Source organism: Bactrocera oleae, chromosome 4 (assembly GCF_042242935.1).
Source record: "Bactrocera oleae isolate idBacOlea1 chromosome 4, idBacOlea1, whole genome shotgun sequence".
Classification (NCBI taxonomy): domain Eukaryota; kingdom Metazoa; phylum Arthropoda; class Insecta; order Diptera; family Tephritidae; genus Bactrocera; species Bactrocera oleae.
Genome location: NC_091538.1, coordinates 4820914 through 4837546, shown reverse-complemented (window position 1 = coordinate 4837546; position 16633 = coordinate 4820914). Strand labels below are relative to the sequence as shown.

The 16633-nt window shown below is 35.8% G+C and overlaps 6 protein-coding genes and 1 non-coding gene across 8 annotated transcripts; 3 read left to right on the top strand and 4 right to left on the bottom strand.

Moving 5' to 3' along the window:
- Window positions 1–1484: 1484 nt before the first annotated feature.
- On the bottom strand, window positions 1485–2391 carry LOC106626833 (trypsin). The gene has a single exon (XM_036375813.2). The coding sequence runs from the start codon at window positions 2347–2349 to the stop codon at window positions 1579–1581; it is 771 nt and encodes a 256-aa protein (XP_036231706.2). The 5' UTR covers window positions 2350–2391; the 3' UTR covers window positions 1485–1578.
- A 2035-nt stretch (window positions 2392–4426) lies between these two features.
- On the top strand, window positions 4427–5424 carry LOC118683150 (trypsin alpha). Its single transcript, XM_036374621.2, has one exon. It carries the CDS (start codon window positions 4528–4530, stop codon window positions 5302–5304), a length of 777 nt encoding a protein of 258 aa, XP_036230514.1. The 5' UTR covers window positions 4427–4527; the 3' UTR covers window positions 5305–5424.
- Window positions 5425–7916: 2492 nt separating this feature from the next.
- Window positions 7917–8773, top strand: LOC118681700 (trypsin alpha-like). The gene has a single exon (XM_070109261.1). The coding sequence runs from the start codon at window positions 7947–7949 to the stop codon at window positions 8724–8726; it is 780 nt and encodes a 259-aa protein (XP_069965362.1). The 5' UTR covers window positions 7917–7946; the 3' UTR covers window positions 8727–8773.
- Window positions 8774–11634: 2861 nt separating this feature from the next.
- On the top strand, window positions 11635–12503 carry LOC118683149 (trypsin alpha-like). The gene has a single exon (XM_070109260.1). The coding sequence runs from the start codon at window positions 11669–11671 to the stop codon at window positions 12446–12448; it is 780 nt and encodes a 259-aa protein (XP_069965361.1). The 5' UTR covers window positions 11635–11668; the 3' UTR covers window positions 12449–12503.
- An 824-nt stretch (window positions 12504–13327) lies between these two features.
- Window positions 13328–14287, bottom strand: LOC106626821 (coiled-coil domain-containing protein 103). The gene is made up of 2 exons (XM_014246658.3): window positions 13603–14287; window positions 13328–13535 (listed from the first exon to the last, which is right to left on the bottom strand). The coding sequence occupies exons 1-2, from the start codon at window positions 13758–13760 to the stop codon at window positions 13433–13435; spliced, it is 261 nt and encodes an 86-aa protein (XP_014102133.1). The 5' UTR covers window positions 13761–14287; the 3' UTR covers window positions 13328–13432.
- Window positions 14204–14290, bottom strand: TRNASTOP-UCA (transfer RNA opal suppressor (anticodon UCA)). The gene has a single exon. It is a non-coding gene; the product is annotated as a tRNA-Sec (tRNA).
- A 486-nt stretch (window positions 14291–14776) lies between these two features.
- LOC106626820 (death-associated protein 1) lies at window positions 14777–16555 on the bottom strand. 2 transcript variants are annotated; one of them, XM_014246657.3, is made up of 4 exons: window positions 16268–16555; window positions 16107–16175; window positions 15648–15736; window positions 14777–15581 (listed from the first exon to the last, which is right to left on the bottom strand). In XM_014246657.3, the coding sequence occupies exons 2-4, from the start codon at window positions 16150–16152 to the stop codon at window positions 15426–15428; spliced, it is 291 nt and encodes a 96-aa protein (XP_014102132.1). In that variant the 5' UTR covers window positions 16153–16175; window positions 16268–16555; the 3' UTR covers window positions 14777–15425. The 2 variants fall into 2 exon arrangements, with proteins under 2 accessions (XP_014102132.1, XP_036230510.1); XM_036374617.2 differs by having other exon boundaries at window positions 16303–16554.
- Window positions 16556–16633: the final 78 nt, after the last annotated feature.

Here is a 16633-nt window from a genome sequence, read left to right as displayed (position 1 = left end):
TGCGCTAGGATTGTCAAATTCCGCAATATAAAAGTTAACCTACGTATCAACGAAAATATGAAACGAAGTCAATAATTGGTACATACTACTCATATAATATATCCACGGATTATAAAAGTGAACAAGCACATATTCCTGCCGAACCGAATTCGTTTTAACAACGTAAAACATATCAGCTAAATGAACGGTTATGTGGCCAAGAATCTTACACAATCATATTCTCAAGTTATTTGAGGTCTGAAAAGAATGTCAAACAGAATTTTCTTTCAAAAAGCTCTCGGTAGTTTGATAGTGTAGGAAATATCTTGTTGAACAGTTTATTATAATCACGAATCTAATCAGTGTTTAAATTCAAGTAGTACTTATGATACAGATATTAGCTAATTGGCAACTGGTGTACGTAAATTGAACTAGACTATTGGACAACTGTCTAAGTTTTTGAATACGTCAGAAGGGAAGTTTCCACTGTATTGGATAGACCAGGTAGACAAGAACTTGAATTCGTACGAGCAAGTACAAAACTGAGAACTGCCAGCAATTTCCAAAATCCAAGAACGAAACTCAGCAACATCAGAGTAAACGCCTGAATAGTTCTCTTTAGCACAACCATTACCCCAGGACACGATACCCACCAGCTTGCTATCAACCGCCAATGGACGACCAAAATCACCTTGACAAGCATCCTTCTGGAGTTCATAAGCGCATAACATTGTTGGTAGACTTTTTGCAGAACCATATTTGTATTCATTAGAGACACAGTCTGCCCGAGACACAACGTTGTCGTCGACCTTTAGCAATGCGGATATAGTGGGTGAAGCCACTTGAATTTGACTAACTCGATATGTAAAAATAATCAACCGGCGCGATATCGCAGCCACCGGAAATCCAATGTTTTGAGTTCATGTCCTCTTTATCAGTCAATCGATAGATAAGTCGATAAATAATGCGCACAAAGCTGCATATATTGGGCACTGAACGATAAGTGCGCCTGAAAAGATTTTTTTAATTGAATAAATATATAATGTATAAAATATATAATCTTGATTACCCAACATTTTCATATTATTGTTGGACAAGAAATCTCTTTTTTAACACATCGTGTCAGGCAGACTTTGCGATTGTGGAAGGATTCCATGAACTTACCTGAGCCACCCCTGTTAGGAAGATAAAAGGCAACTCCATGCAATTTTCAGCGATTCTAATATTACCCGGGAGCCACTATTTTAAGCTATGGATATAATTCAACAAGAGAAAAAATGTCCTTACTTCTGCTTTGAGCAAATCTTGGGAAGTAAAAGATAATCGCTTTTTCGGTACACTCTTTTTGTTATAACAGAAATAAAATAAAAGGAAAACAATCTTAAATGTGATTGAACATTAACCGCGGATTTTTGAAAAATTCACAAGGCTTTCCGTTTTCGCAAATATAAATGGATATTTATCCATCATACTATGAAGAAACAAATGTGAATAAAATACATATCTATTTATATAAACTCAATATCATACATTTATTCATTAGGTAAAAAATACAAATATATATTACTGTGGACTTTTCTATAAGAAAACTAAAACTTCTTATAGAGAGCGCGCGGTTTCCTCGATCCAAGAGCGTTCATCGGCAACATCACTGTAGACACCTGGGTAGCCAGCTGAACCGCAACCTCTGCCCCAAGACACAACACCGATCAATTCACTGTCAGCAACCAATGGGCCGCCGGAATCACCTTGGCAAGCATCTTTGCCAAGATCATATGCACATACCATGGTATCCCTGATTTCAGAGCCGTATTTGTATTCTTTGGAAGCGCAGGCGTGCCTATCAACTATACCGACCTCAACTACTTGCAAAATATCCGGAGACTTGGTGCACAACAGTGAGCATTTAACACCCCAACCGGTGACAACAGCACGAGTACCAGTGGCCGGAGTACGTTTAGCCAAACGAATAAAACGGATACTAGAAGATTCAGCGACCGACTCGGACAATTTAATAACAGCTACATCATTAACGTGAGTTTTGCTATTATAGCCAGGATGATTTCTGAAAGCACGAGCGCGCACAGTACGACCGTCCTTGTTGTAGTAGGTAGAGCCAAGACGCACCTGAATTTTATCAGCTGTGATTGTTTGCAAACAATGAGCCGCTGTTACAATGGTGGTATCATCGATTATACTGCCACCGCAAAAGTGGAAGCCATTCAGTTTTTGCAAAGATACTTGGTAGGGATGAGCCTCAATGGATGTATCTACACCTTTTACGATACGGCCATCAAAGTTGTTACTAGGTACGGTTCCGGCAAAAACCGCGCTCACTAGAGCAAACAATGTAATAAAGCGGAACATCATGTCGCCAAAACGTTGTGCACTGTGTGAAAACTTGTCACGACGATTGATTTATATAGCCCGCTAAAGACCGTTGTCCTATGACTTTGAGAGATTTAGACAACAAATTGATACATTTGTAAAGTTATCTTGTGTGCACGTATCTATGGTATGCAAATATGTAAGAAACCCCCGATTCTGCAGAATTAAAAGAACAATTAACACAACATAACAAATTGATGATTTCTAAAAGCTCTTATCAATTTTTAGAAAGTATCGATCAATCGTTAGATAGGCCGTAAAATAATTAAGTACATACAAGTGTGGTAAATTATCGGAAATATATACTATACATATATACAACGTTATTGAAAATATCTTTGTATATACATATATATATACATATATTTATTTATTTAATCAATAGACACTCCTCAAAATGTGATAAGTCATTAGCGGTAGCAAGTTGGAAAGACCCGAAATTTGTACGTCAGTAATACTTGAGTTGGCAGTTATGATAAAATGTGTATTAATCACAAGTAATTCAATAAGATTTATATGTTTGAATTTTATAGTAGTACTATCAACACTGAATCGGTTTGATAGAAGGGTCTTTAAGGACTATTTTAAGCTTTGTACTCTTCTGCCATATATTCTGCCAAGAATTTTTATCATTCAAGATTTAAAAAATTTAAAAAGTACATTTTTTGTTTTTACCTGGCGGTATTACTTTCCTAAAATGTGAAAAAAAATTAAGTACTAAGATGGTTCAATAACTATCGCTACGCTACTATCGCATAATACGTAAGATAGTATTTAAGCGTAATCCGCTTCTGCGTCGTTTCATGACCACCGACGAAATATGGACTCACTGATAGACAGCAGAGACCATCACAGTCGACACAATAGACTTCACGCGGCGAACCTTTCCGAAGAAGATGAAGCCTATTCCATCGACATTTTCTGGAATTCATAAGTTCTGTTCAATTTTGATTTCCTGAATAAGAGTAAAATAATTATCTGGCTGCTATCGCCGAATTATTGGGCCGATTCAACTTTTGTTTTCTTGGATTCACCAGGTGCGATTTACTGTGGATATGAAAAAAACCATCAGCAAGCTCTACTATTTTAGAAAAAACGGATACTTCTCAGACCTCCAAAAAAAAAGTTTATTTCAAACGGATCAAAGAAGTTACAACATCAAGCTAAAAGCTAAATCACCATTTTACAAAATTCTCGTTTTTCTTTCGTAAGCTAAGCACTTCACGAAACGCCCTCGTACTTAATCTTATTATTAAGTATAAGGTTATGATAAAATAAGCGGTATATGGCAATGCCTTCCATAGTAGAAGCGAAAAGTTAAATCTTTAATCATTCAATGACTATTGTAACCAATGATTTCCGTCGTGCTATCATTTATTTATATTTATTATTATTCTTTTGTTTATATTTAATTAAAATTTATACAAGCAGTACTTATCATGCATTTATTGGTAATCCTACAAAAAGCTCACTAAGCTGTACCTCAAAGTGAGTATTACGCAATCGAGGTTATGTGAGATTATATAATATGTTGCATGTAAGAGTTCTTATATTGGTAAAATGCGGTGCTTAGCTTCATGGACAACGTTTTGAAATCACCAACAATTGAGAGTGCGACTTTTTGCATAACCAAAACACATTAACCGATTTTAACAAGGACTAACTACTACTACTTGTACAACCAGTATTAGGAAAAATCCAAAATTTCAGAGACAACTTTTTCTGATAGCCTTGATTTCATATTTACTAATAAAAAAATTGAATCTGCGTTCGCCTAATGAATGTCAATGTTTTACTAAATCACCCAAATCTCTTTATTGCAAATGTTGCAATGACACCATAAATATAATATACTTGGAAAACCAAAACTATAAGACTCAATAAAAACATCTAGCTTCAAAAAATGCCAAAATAAGATTTACAACTACTTTTAAATGATATCAACTATGTAGCTGAGTTGCGTGATAACATATTGTATGTATATTGGCAGTAACCCCAATAAGTATTTCATATACAAATTTGCTGATAATTGTTTTGGTTACCTTTCGCAATCCTATACCGTTTGACATGGCGATCGTCTAACATCAGTCCTCTTTCGAACGTTGCTATAGGTGGAGCGCTATAAAAGCACATCTACTTATTCACCACACACATTCCAAAATGTTGAAGATCGTGATTGTATTATCGATATTTGTGTGCGTACTAGCCGCACCCACACCTGAAGAGCTGCAACCACTGTTGGATGGACGTATTGTTGGCGGTTTTGCGACCACAATCAGTTCTTTCCCATGGCAAATATCATTACAGATCTCCGGCTCACATTCATGTGGGGGCTCGGTTTACAGTGAAACCATCATTGTCACAGCTGCACATTGCCTTTCTGATTATCCATCACTAACAACATTGAGAGTACGAGCCGGTTCGTCCTACTGGAATTCTGGTGGTACACTTTCTGAGATTGCTGCATTCAAGATACACGAACTGTATGGCACGAATGGCATGGCCAATGATATTGCTTTAATACGTTTAGCCAGTCCACTTAAGTTTAGCTCGACCATTAAACCAATTCCTTTGGCTGTGACAGCGCCAGCAGATGGTGTCATAGCGGTTGTATCCGGTTGGGGTACTAAACTTTCTGGTTCACAGACGTTACCCACTCAATTGCAGTATGTTAATGTAGAAGTTGTCGGTTTGGAAAAGTGTGCCTCAAATATTTATGGCTATGATAGTGAAAGTGTTAGAGAAACTATGATCTGTTCCTACACCGAGGGCAAAGATTCATGTCAAGGAGATTCTGGTGGTCCAATGGTTGCGGATGGCGTGCTGGTGGGCATTGTATCGTGGGGTATAGGTTGCGGATTCACCAACTATCCGGGTGTTTACGCAGATGTGGCTTCCCTACGTACATGGGCAGAAAATACGGCTGCAACTATTTAAATATTTGAGACTTAGCTGTTATGTAATGCCTTACAGTTTAATAACGCAATAAAATGTTAATAAAAAATAGAGAATTTTAACAATAAAAACAATTCCCACTTTACAGTATAAAAAATCAAAGCGGTGTTTTGCATTTTGTAGCCAAATACGATTATATCTGCGCCTGCTATTTGAATTTGAAACTATTATTAACTTTATTATTGTTACCGACTTTTTATTTAACCATACTATAGATGCGCCTATGTACAGTTATTCTGGCATATTCGTATTTTTCAACCCTCCAGTTAATCTTATACCGCAGGAATCATCACATACTGGATACGCATAAGCTGCCCTCGTGGCCTTATGACAAAGTTTGTAAAAGGTCAGAAATATGTTTAGAGTTTGTCACTGGTGGCCCCCTACTTCTACAAATTTTACTTACTACTGAGAGTATGTAATATCCTATTCCGCCTATACTTATCACTTCTTTACTCCTTTAAACAAAATTAATCTTATTCCTTTCAGTCAAGATTTCTTCAATGCTAGTCAGTTTAATATTGAAACTCATGGTCTTTGTACAAAAATTATATTTTACTTAGATTAATTACATATTGTTATGATGCTGTCTTTCACTGTTGTTTGAAAGTAATTTCTGCCTTAGGTACAAAACCTTCTGCCTTAGGTACTAAACCTTCAAGTACCTAAGGCAGAAATTAAGTATGTGCTTGTGTTGGTTTAATAGATAATCGTATTAGATATGTATATACATAAGTATGTATAAGTAAGTGTTTTTTAAGGCAGAAATTAAGTATGTGCTTGTGTTGGTTTAATAGATAATCGTATTAGATATGTATATACATAAGTATGTACCCAGCAGTAAAGCAACGAAATAGTCAGAAAAAGTTCTTGCTTAAGTGGAAAATATATATACTTTAAATCAATTAAAGAGCAATTCCTTATTTTTGTATATTTCGAAAATTCACGAAACATATATATTTATTACTTCGCATCATTTTTTATTCAAAAATTTTGGATTAAAATGAAATTTTTGTTTTTTAATCGCGATTTTGGGATTAAAAAGTAGATAGTATTCTTTTTAATTTAAATGAACGCGAAAAAATATTAATTCTAACACAAATTCTTTTTTTAATTCTTAATTATATGTTAAGATTAAAATTGTTCTTTTTTTCAATCCGCTAGTTGGTTGAGTGGATTTCTTTTTTTTTTTTTTTGTAACCCGGTATGTAGGATTAAAATTTTTTTCCCGTGTTTGGCATTACAAAATAAAAAAAATTTTATTCAAATGTTAATTCAATTATTTTTTAATGAATGAATGATATTCATTTTTAAATATGTAGTTATGTTAATTTTAGGCTAATGAAAATCTTAAATCTTTTTTTTCTTTAATATATCTTTCTCATACGAATATATTTAAGTATGAGTGGCAGATTAGTTACACTTCTGGTTCATAGTAGTTGCAAAGTAGTTAATAATGGCTGGTTTCACCGAGGTCATCAACATATTAATTTAATAATAATAATGCATATCTACGAATCTTTTAAATACGCAGAAGTATGAATGACGCCCTCTTTAAAGTAACGTGACAGATAAGACATGATTGACAAAATTTTAAATTAAAGTATATGTACATATGTATCTATATGTATACAAATAAATATATATATATATATATATAAAATCGAACCAAAAATAACTTATATTATAATATTGGTATGTTAATGAAAAAATATCCTTTAAAATATTACGAATATCATTACATCCTTGAATTCTACGTGGACTAATTACTTAACTAACAAGAGATTACTATATATGGAAATATCTACCAACACTAGCTAACTATACGAATCGGGGTTTTTCACAATTATTGCATAAATATCCAAAAAATTACCTAATTAAGTCTTGCAACTGTTAAGCTGAAAAGCTACGAAAATATCTAAGGAATACATAATGATCAACTACTTCACTTCTTCAATTTTTCAGCGTATGTTATATGTGAAATAACCTAACACAACTCGTCAGAGCACTAGCTAGAGTCTGGCAAACTTGATAATGGAGTTAATAAAAGGGATTTACACTCAACATCATCGTTAGTTAATGCTTTTATCAAAATTTCACTCACTTAACAATTAAAATCGCAGGGATTGATAATGAAGGTTTTGCATGTAAATCGGCAAAACGTAAGTTTCTGAGTAAACATTGGGTTTATTAATAGTGAAATCTAAATATTAGTAATGTGAACTTCCAAATTTGTTGTAAAATTATAAATAACCACTAAATAGAAGACATTTTATTACTCTGAAAAAAACAAAAGCATTCTACATTAGTATGCAGTAAAAATTTTGTTCAAATCGAAGTAATGGTCTTTATCAATGCTGATCGCCTATCAAGTCAACTAACTTATCTAACTACTATCTAATGATACAAATTCTACTCTTAAGTACCGATACATATCTCTTAAATCATCTGCACACGGATGCGCACACTTGAAACGACATATTTTGGTAAAAATGAACGTCAAACACCAATTAGCTGTACTTACTGATTATAGAGCTTATACTCGCAGTAAATATTGTGTTGGGTATAAATAAGCTAACCATTTTGGTCAGCAGCAGTTGTTTGCAACGATCTGTGAAGGAGCAATGTTGAAATTCGTAGTGGTCTTGTCTTTTGTCGCTTGTGCTTTGGCTGGCACCATACCCGAAGGTATGGTCAGGCTTAGCGACGATTTGAGTGGACGTATTGTTGGTGGTACACCAACAACCATCAGTTCATTCCCATGGCAGATATCGCTCCAACGTTCCGGTTCCCACTCATGCGGTGGCTCCATCTATAGCAGCAACATTATTGTGACCGCTGCTCACTGTTTGCAATCGGTTAGTGCTTCGATTTTGAGAATCCGATCCGGATCCACCTACTGGAACTCTGGTGGTGTTCTCGTCTCTGTCTCTACTTTCAAAACCCACGAAGGCTACATCGCATCAACTTACAGCAACGATATTGCCATCATCAAGCTAGCCTCCTCTCTGTCATTCAGCTCGACCACTAGGGCTATTGGTTTGGCTACCATCACACCCCCCTCTGGCGCATCTGCAGTAGTATCCGGTTGGGGTACACTCTCATCTGGCTCACGTAGTATTCCCAGACAATTGCAATATGTCGGCGTAGATATCATCGATCGCAGCAGATGTGCCTCCAGCTCATTCAGGTATGGTTCTGAAGTTAAACCCGGCATGGTCTGCGCTGCTGCCATTGGTAAGGATGCCTGCCAAGGCGATTCCGGTGGTCCATTGGTATCCGGTGGTGTACTTGTTGGTGTTGTTTCATGGGGCTATGGCTGTGCTGCCGCTCGCTACCCCGGTGTTTATACCGATGTCCCCACCTACCACTCCTGGATTGTGGAGAAAGCAAACTCCATCTAACTATTATGACAAGAGAAATAATAAAGCTTACGATATGAAAATATAAATTTTTGTCTTCATTTTGTTTTGTCGATTCTAAAAGCATCGATTTGTTGACTTAGACAAGTCGAGTTCCTGTTACTAGAATATCAAGCCACAACATCCTGAGATATAATCACGAACTCTAATCGTTTAAATCTACACATACCGTACTAATAGAATAACTATCAGCATATTCCAATATTTTTTTTTTTGCAATAAGTCTAGGCGTGGATATTGAACAAAGTGATTTCCGATCTGAAATTTAAGACACGTCCTACTACTATCTTTTATTTCACAAAATGTCTTCATGAAATACGGCATGTATTATTTTTCAAGGCAGCGGTGTAATCGCTGACCAATTGGTTTATATCGGACCACTATAATATATAGCTGCTATACAAACTGAATGATCAAAATCAAGTTCTTATACGGACCTCTATAGTATACTATACACTCTGTTGCAAAATTATAAGACTCATCAAATCTAACAGGTAAGTATTTTGAAGAGAGTTTCTTCTATGAAACTTGTGCATTGATACTACTAGCACTTCGAAAATATTTTTAATATCAGACCTGTACATCTTTAAACATTAGGAAAAGAAAATGCATAAAATACGTGTTGCAAAAGTATAATACCGCTACTACTTTTCTTTGTTCTGCCGATTTTTATGAGATTTTGGATTAAAAATCATAAATAATAATTCATTCAAAATGCCTAAGGGACGTTAACAGATTTCTAGAAAGAAAAGATTTCTAGCCTGAAAAGCGAAGGCTTGAGAGTAAACGCCGTCGCATCAAAAATTGGACGCAGTCACCGATTAGTATTAATTTATTTGAAAAAATTAAACAGTAGACGCAAAAGAAAACTATCACCGTACCGTGGATGAAAAAAATGTAGAGCCGCGAGAAGTTCTATATGGAGTTGTTTCAAACTTTCTAGCCTTACAAACATTAAAGCGTCTCACCAAACCATATGATGAACCTTAAAACGAAGTGTGAACGTTAGAGAGTATAAAATTAATCAAGTACCACATCTACTACCTCACCTCAAGATTGCGTGTATGGATTTTTCCAAGCGCAATATCTCAATCAATTTCTATTTCATAAAATTAACAAAGCTTGTAATGTACATGTTTACTTTCATATAATCTTTTCGGATGAAAAGAAGTTTAGTTTTGATAGCCCAGATGATTTCAATCGATACTGGCTTTAATTTTGACTCCAAGTTTCGGTTCGAATTCCTCCACGCCAAAGTTTAGACTGCAGTTTTATTCTAGCCGAATGAACAGCCATGACTACATAGCGCTTCTCCGAAGCAGGACAATGCGGCATTTCATTTAAGTAGACCAACTAAAGATTCGATGGCAACGAATTCAATAAGCTTACTCGTGTGGACGGCATACTCACCAGCAGTTTATTAAATTAAAAAAATCTAACGGATCCTTGCCGCCTTATTTATAATGATAATTGACAATTTAAAAATGTTGAAGAACTTATAACCGACATAACCAAGGAAGACCTCCCCCAATTTTTAAAGATGTGCAGTTATGACATTAAAAATATTTGCGAAGTACTAGAGTTGTCAATACACAAGTTTCATAGAAGAAACTTTTCCAAAATAGTTGGCATGAATTATTGTCCAAGAAAACGGTACAATCTCCGACCAGTTTGTTTAGATCGGATCACTATATATCCGCACAAATTGATCACAACGGACCATTATAGTACATAGCTACCAAACAAGCTGACCGATCAAAATCAAGTTGTTGTACAGAAACGTTTTATTTGTGAAGGTTATTATAGATTCAGCGTAAGCAACGGATTTTCATTTTTATACCCTGAACAGGGTATATTAAGTTTGCCACGAAGTTTGTTACACCCAGAAGGAAACGACGGAGACCATTTAAAGTATATATATAAATGATCACCGTGACGAGCTGAGTTGATTTAGCCATGTCCGTCTGTCCGTCCGTCCGTCTGTATATACGCGAACTAGTCCCTCAGTTTTTGAGATATCGATCTGAAATTTTGAACAAGTCTTTTTCTTACTAAGAAGCTGCTCATATGTCGGAACGGCCGATATCGGACCACTATAGCATATAGCTGCCATACAAACTGAACAATCGGAATCAAGTGTTTGTATGGAAAACTCTTTCATTTGACGAGGTATCTTCATGAAATTTGGCGTGTATTATTATTTAAAGCATTAATCTAATCTCCGAAGAAATTGTATAGATCGGATGACTATAGCATATAGCTGCCATATTAACTGAACGATCGGAGTAAAGTGCTTGCATGGAAAATGTTTTTATTTGACGAGGTATCTTCACGAAATTAGGCACGAGTTATTGCTTAAGGCAACAAATTATTCTCCACAGAAATTGGTCAGATCAGATCACTATATCATATAGCTGCCATACAAATTGAACGTTTAGAATCAAGTTCTTGTAAGAGGCCTTTGTATTTGTGAAGGGTATTATAGCTTCGGCGCAACCGAGGTTAACGTTTTTTCTTGTTTAGCCTTAAGTTTTAGCAAGCATTTGGAAGTGGCCTTGTCATATCAGCAAAAACACAACAAATCTAGCCAAGAAATCTAGAAATGAAAAATTCAAAATCTGATTATATTTGCTGAAATAAAAAAATAAAATTTCCAGTAAAAATTTTTTGTTTAAAGTTCAAGTAATGGTTTTTACCATGCCGTATGTCTATCAAGTCAACTAACTTATATCATATCTCACAAATCGGCTGCACACGGATGCGCACACTTGAAACGACATATTTTGGTAAAAATGAACGTCAAACACCAATTAGCTTTACTTACTGATTATAGAGCTTATACTCGCAGTAAATATTGTGTTGGGTATAAATAAGCTAACCATTTTGGTCAGCAGCAGTTGTTTGCAACTATCTGTGAAGGAGCAATGTTGAAATTCGTAGTGGTCTTGTCTTTTGTCGCTTGTGCTTTGGCTGGCACCATACCCGAAGGTATGGTCAGGCTAAGCGACGATTTGAGTGGACGTATTGTTGGTGGTACACCAACAACCATCAGTTCATTCCCATGGCAGATATCGCTCCAACGTTCCGGTTCCCACTCATGCGGTGGCTCCATCTATAGCAGCAACATTATTGTGACCGCTGCTCACTGTTTGCAATCGGTTAGTGCTTCGATTTTGAGAATCCGATCCGGATCCACCTACTGGAACTCTGGTGGTGTTCTCGTCTCTGTCTCTACTTTCAAAACCCACGAAGGCTACATCGCATCAACTTACAGCAACGATATTGCCATCATCAAGCTAGCCTCCTCTCTGTCATTCAGCTCGACCACTAGGGCTATTGGTTTGGCTACCAGCACACCCCCCTCTGGCGCATCTGCAGTAGTATCCGGTTGGGGTACACTCTCATCTGGCTCACGTAGTATTCCCAGACAATTGCAATATGTCGGCGTAGATATCATCGATCGTAGCATATGTGCCTCCAGCTCATTCAGGTATGGTTCTGCCGTTAAACCCGGCATGGTCTGCGCTGCTGCCATTGGTAAGGATGCCTGCCAAGGCGATTCCGGTGGTCCATTGGTATCCGGTGATGTACTTGTTGGTGTTGTTTCATGGGGCTATGGCTGTGCTGCCGCTCGCTACCCCGGTGTTTATACCGATGTCCCCACCTACCACTCCTGGATTGTGGAGAAAGCAAACTCCATCTAAAGTACCCAATATTATGAAAAGAGTTATAATAAAGCTTGCGATATGAAAATATAAATTTTTGTCTTCATTTTGTTTTGTCGATTCTAAAATCATCGATTTATTGACTAAGATAAGTCGAGTTCCTCTTACTAGAATATCAAGCCACAACATCCTGAGAAATAATCATGAATAATAGAATAACTATCAGCATATTCCAATACTTTTTTTGCAATAGGAGTGCAGATAGTGTGCTCTATATGCGTGGATATTGAACAAAGTGATTTCCTATTTGGATTGAATAGCTCAGATCCTGCCGGTCTACCCGCCAACTCTAACAATTTAATCAATTGATTTCTGCAATTCTGCAAGAGTAATGTGACTCAATAATTTTTTTTCGACAGGAGCTTGGCGTTAGTACGATCCATTTTTATACCCTGAACAAGGTACTACGAAGTTTATAACATCCAGAAGGAAACTACGGAGACCCTATAAAGCATATAAGTACATAGTATATAAATGATCAGCGTAACGAGCTAAGTCGATTTAGCCATGGCCGTCCGAAACTGCTCATTTGTGCCTTCAATATCGGACCACTTTAGCATAAAACTGCCATACAAACTGACCGATTCAAATCAAGTTATTGTATGGGAAACTAATCGCTCCAAATCAAGTTCTTGTTTGTTTTTATTATTTGTAGAGGTTGCTATAACTTCGGTGCAAGGAAAGTTAACGTTTTTCCTTGTTTAAGCATCAGATTTAGCGAGCGTTTGCAAGCGGCTTTGCCAAATCAGTAAAAACACAACACAAATGCGAAGCGAAACAACAATCTAGAAGTATAAACACGATTCAATCATATATGGTTGTGTTAATAGCTCAAAAATCAAATAAAATTTGCTGTAATTGTCATAGAAGTAGTTAAATTTATTCTTCTCTCGGACCTTACCGTAAATGTACGTTCTATATACGTATATATGTATGCTATGACATTATATGTATGTAAGTATATTAATTTTCCCGAGCTGCTGAATTCCACAAACGACTCTTCGTCTTGGCATTCATTTTATCCTGCTTACTAATCGGTTGTAAATGAGACGCATCCACGATATCTCTGTCAATAAGTGAGCACATCTTGTCTATCTCAAATGTTTTAGGTATAAATAAAAATCGGCACTTACTTGAATTCATCATAGGTTTGAGTTGTATTCACTGCCCGCAACTTGGCATCGTTTCGCAATTCGTAGAGTTTAGCCTCTCGTAAGCGCTCCATACATTCGGAACGTAGTTTCATTAACTCTTCTGGTGTTATTTTATCTATTTGTAGCGATGTTGACATAGTTCTTTGGATTTAGGTTAAAAACAAAATGTTTATTAATTTGAAATTCTTTATTTTTTTTTTTGCTTTCCTTTTAAATTCTAATCAACTTATGAACAAATGTTTGATCGATGCAACTTCTTTGAAAAGTATATTGGCTGTCAAACTGTGAAAATATGACTATACTTATCTCTCTATTATATATAAAAGTTTTCTGCTGCTGTCGAGAATCAACTAACATAAGAGCGAGCTAACTCGCGCTCGGTGGGGGGCGGACGTTGGCGAGCGAGCGAAGCGAGCGTTCCAGAGCGCAGCGGGGGCGCCTAGTATATGTATATATTATTTATAGGAATAAAGTTCGAATGTCAGGTTTTTCTCGCCAGTTTAGAAAAATTCATAGATATTTAAATATTTGTGGGTTTCCTGACTGTTAAATATATTTAAAATTGTTATGGACAAATTTCCGCCCCTCAGGTGGAATCGAACCACTTCGACGTTAATCGACTACAGATTTGAAGTCTGCACCCCGGACCACCGAAGCTCAGAGAGGCAAATTAATAGACACACTTGCATCAACTTAAGCTGAGAATTAAACGAAAATGCATCTGTGAATTATAAATACTTTGCTAAGGAATGAATTGTCACAATGTTTTCAAAATTAAATAAAATAAATGACATCGTAAAGCGCTATGATCTAATAAATTATGATACTACCAAATACTACTGCGTTTTCTCTTTCGTGATGATGACGTGATAACGATGGAAGATAAGTTCGTTCTATATATGTATGTATGTTTGCATGCATATTTGAATATGCATTATCAACGTATGGCTTACTGGGTAATTTTTTTTTATATCAGTCACTCAAGTGACTCACTCTTCAAAACTCTACGAATTTGAAAGTAATGGAGGCCCTACTAAATATTTAAAAACAAGCGTTTTTGTGTTCACATACTGTGGTTCAGCGTCACTTTTTCCTAACCAACAGCAAGTGCTAAATTAAATTTTCCTATCTTTGATAATAGCTAAACACCACATTTTGTGACAATATTTTTTATAAAATCACATTTTATTCGTTTTCGTATAGTTTACAAAGATATGTATTCAAAGAAATAAGTGCAAACAATTCCGCTTGGAATGAAATTAATTCAAAAAGCTTTAGTTACAATAAATATACCGCTATTTGGTAGTCTACTTTTCAAAACATTGAAGTACAAGTATAAGTTTTCTTATGACACTTATAGTGCTACATTTAAATAGTGCATATTTGGAAGCATAGTGCGTAAAATTATACATATGTTTATGCAAAGATGCGTGACAAAAGAAAATTATGATTTTAAATTTCAATAATTTTACAAGTTTTATATAAATTCTAACGAATGTTATAAAAATTTCATGTGTATGAGTACATAGTTCACAAATGTTTTCAACTTTGAAGCATATGTGTGTGTTCTCTTCGTTTTACAAAGTTATTTAATAATAATCAATTTAGGACTTCTTATGCTTCATAGATCCTTTTTCTGCCGTTCATCTACTGGCAGACATTTTATCTGCTGTTGGCTATTTAAAATGGAATGCTTTTTTTTTGTTATTGTAATGGTTGTATTTGTTATTTTGCTGCTGATTATGTTATTGTTGCTGTTGTCGTTGCTGTAGGTTTGAACGGCTGGAACGTGTGGCGTACACTCATTTACGCGGTTGTTGAATGTTGATTTGAGGTTTTTGTGCAACAAACGCCGGTGGCTTGGGCGAGTGTGCGACCTGTGCTGCCTGTGGCGTATAATCTATATTACCCTTAACTGGAGCACCACTCACTATGCCACTATTAACAGCAACTGGTTGCTGCAATAGAAAAATGTTTTCATTGTAGGTAAGAAAAAAATGCATCTGTTATTAATGCATGTTTACCGTCAATCCGGTACAATCTTCTGCATCCTTAGCTGGACGCTCAGCGGCAGGAGCTTTATGCTGCACAATGCGCATGCCACCCGCTTTAACTACAAATAAATTGAATATGTATTGGTTAGATTGAAATGGAAAAAAGAAACTACGTCGCAAGCGTATCGACTTGTCTTATCAGTGTACTGAAATATACAATATTTTTTTATTTACGTTAATGCTTGCGTGTACATATGTATGTACATTGTACATATGTTTGCAATGCATGCCAAAGGTATTCGGCGCACCCATTCGCTTACAGGTGCCGTTAACAAAGTAATTGAAGGACATTTTCGTCACATGTTTTCAATAATTAACATTTCTGATTGGTATATAAACATATACATATGTACATATATGCATGCCCGGTGTCCCTTAATCTTAGCTTGCAAACACAGCACACATCTACACAATAATTACTAAACGTACCTGCTGGTGGATGTCCAGCAACAAGATTTGGTTGTTCGTCAGCCATTATTCCTTGAGATTTTCTCCTTACTATTTACAAATACGTATAAGGTTATTATTATGTATGCACATGTAAAAATGAAAGTAATTAACGCTTCAAAAACAAATTCACACCTATTTACCTTTTGTAAATTACGCATTGGATATTTGGTCTTACCTTTACTACTGTTGATCTCTTTATGGTTATTTTTAGATTTTTTCTATTCAATACAAACGTCTTTTCCACTTTCATTAGCTTTTGGCCTCAGCGAGTCGTTTGTGGAGTTGTTTTTGGAGAACATATGTATATATAAATATGCGCTCTCTGGTTTTAGTGTATGCAATTGTTTGTTGGTTTTTTACAAGTGTATTGGCTTTTTAAGTGACACGAAAGCACTTTTTCTTTCGTGATTTTTGTCACACCGCTTTCGTACTCTTTCTCAAAAATAAAAACAACAGAGATAAATATTACTTTTTAATTTTTTGTTTTTGTGTTCCTACGTGTTCGC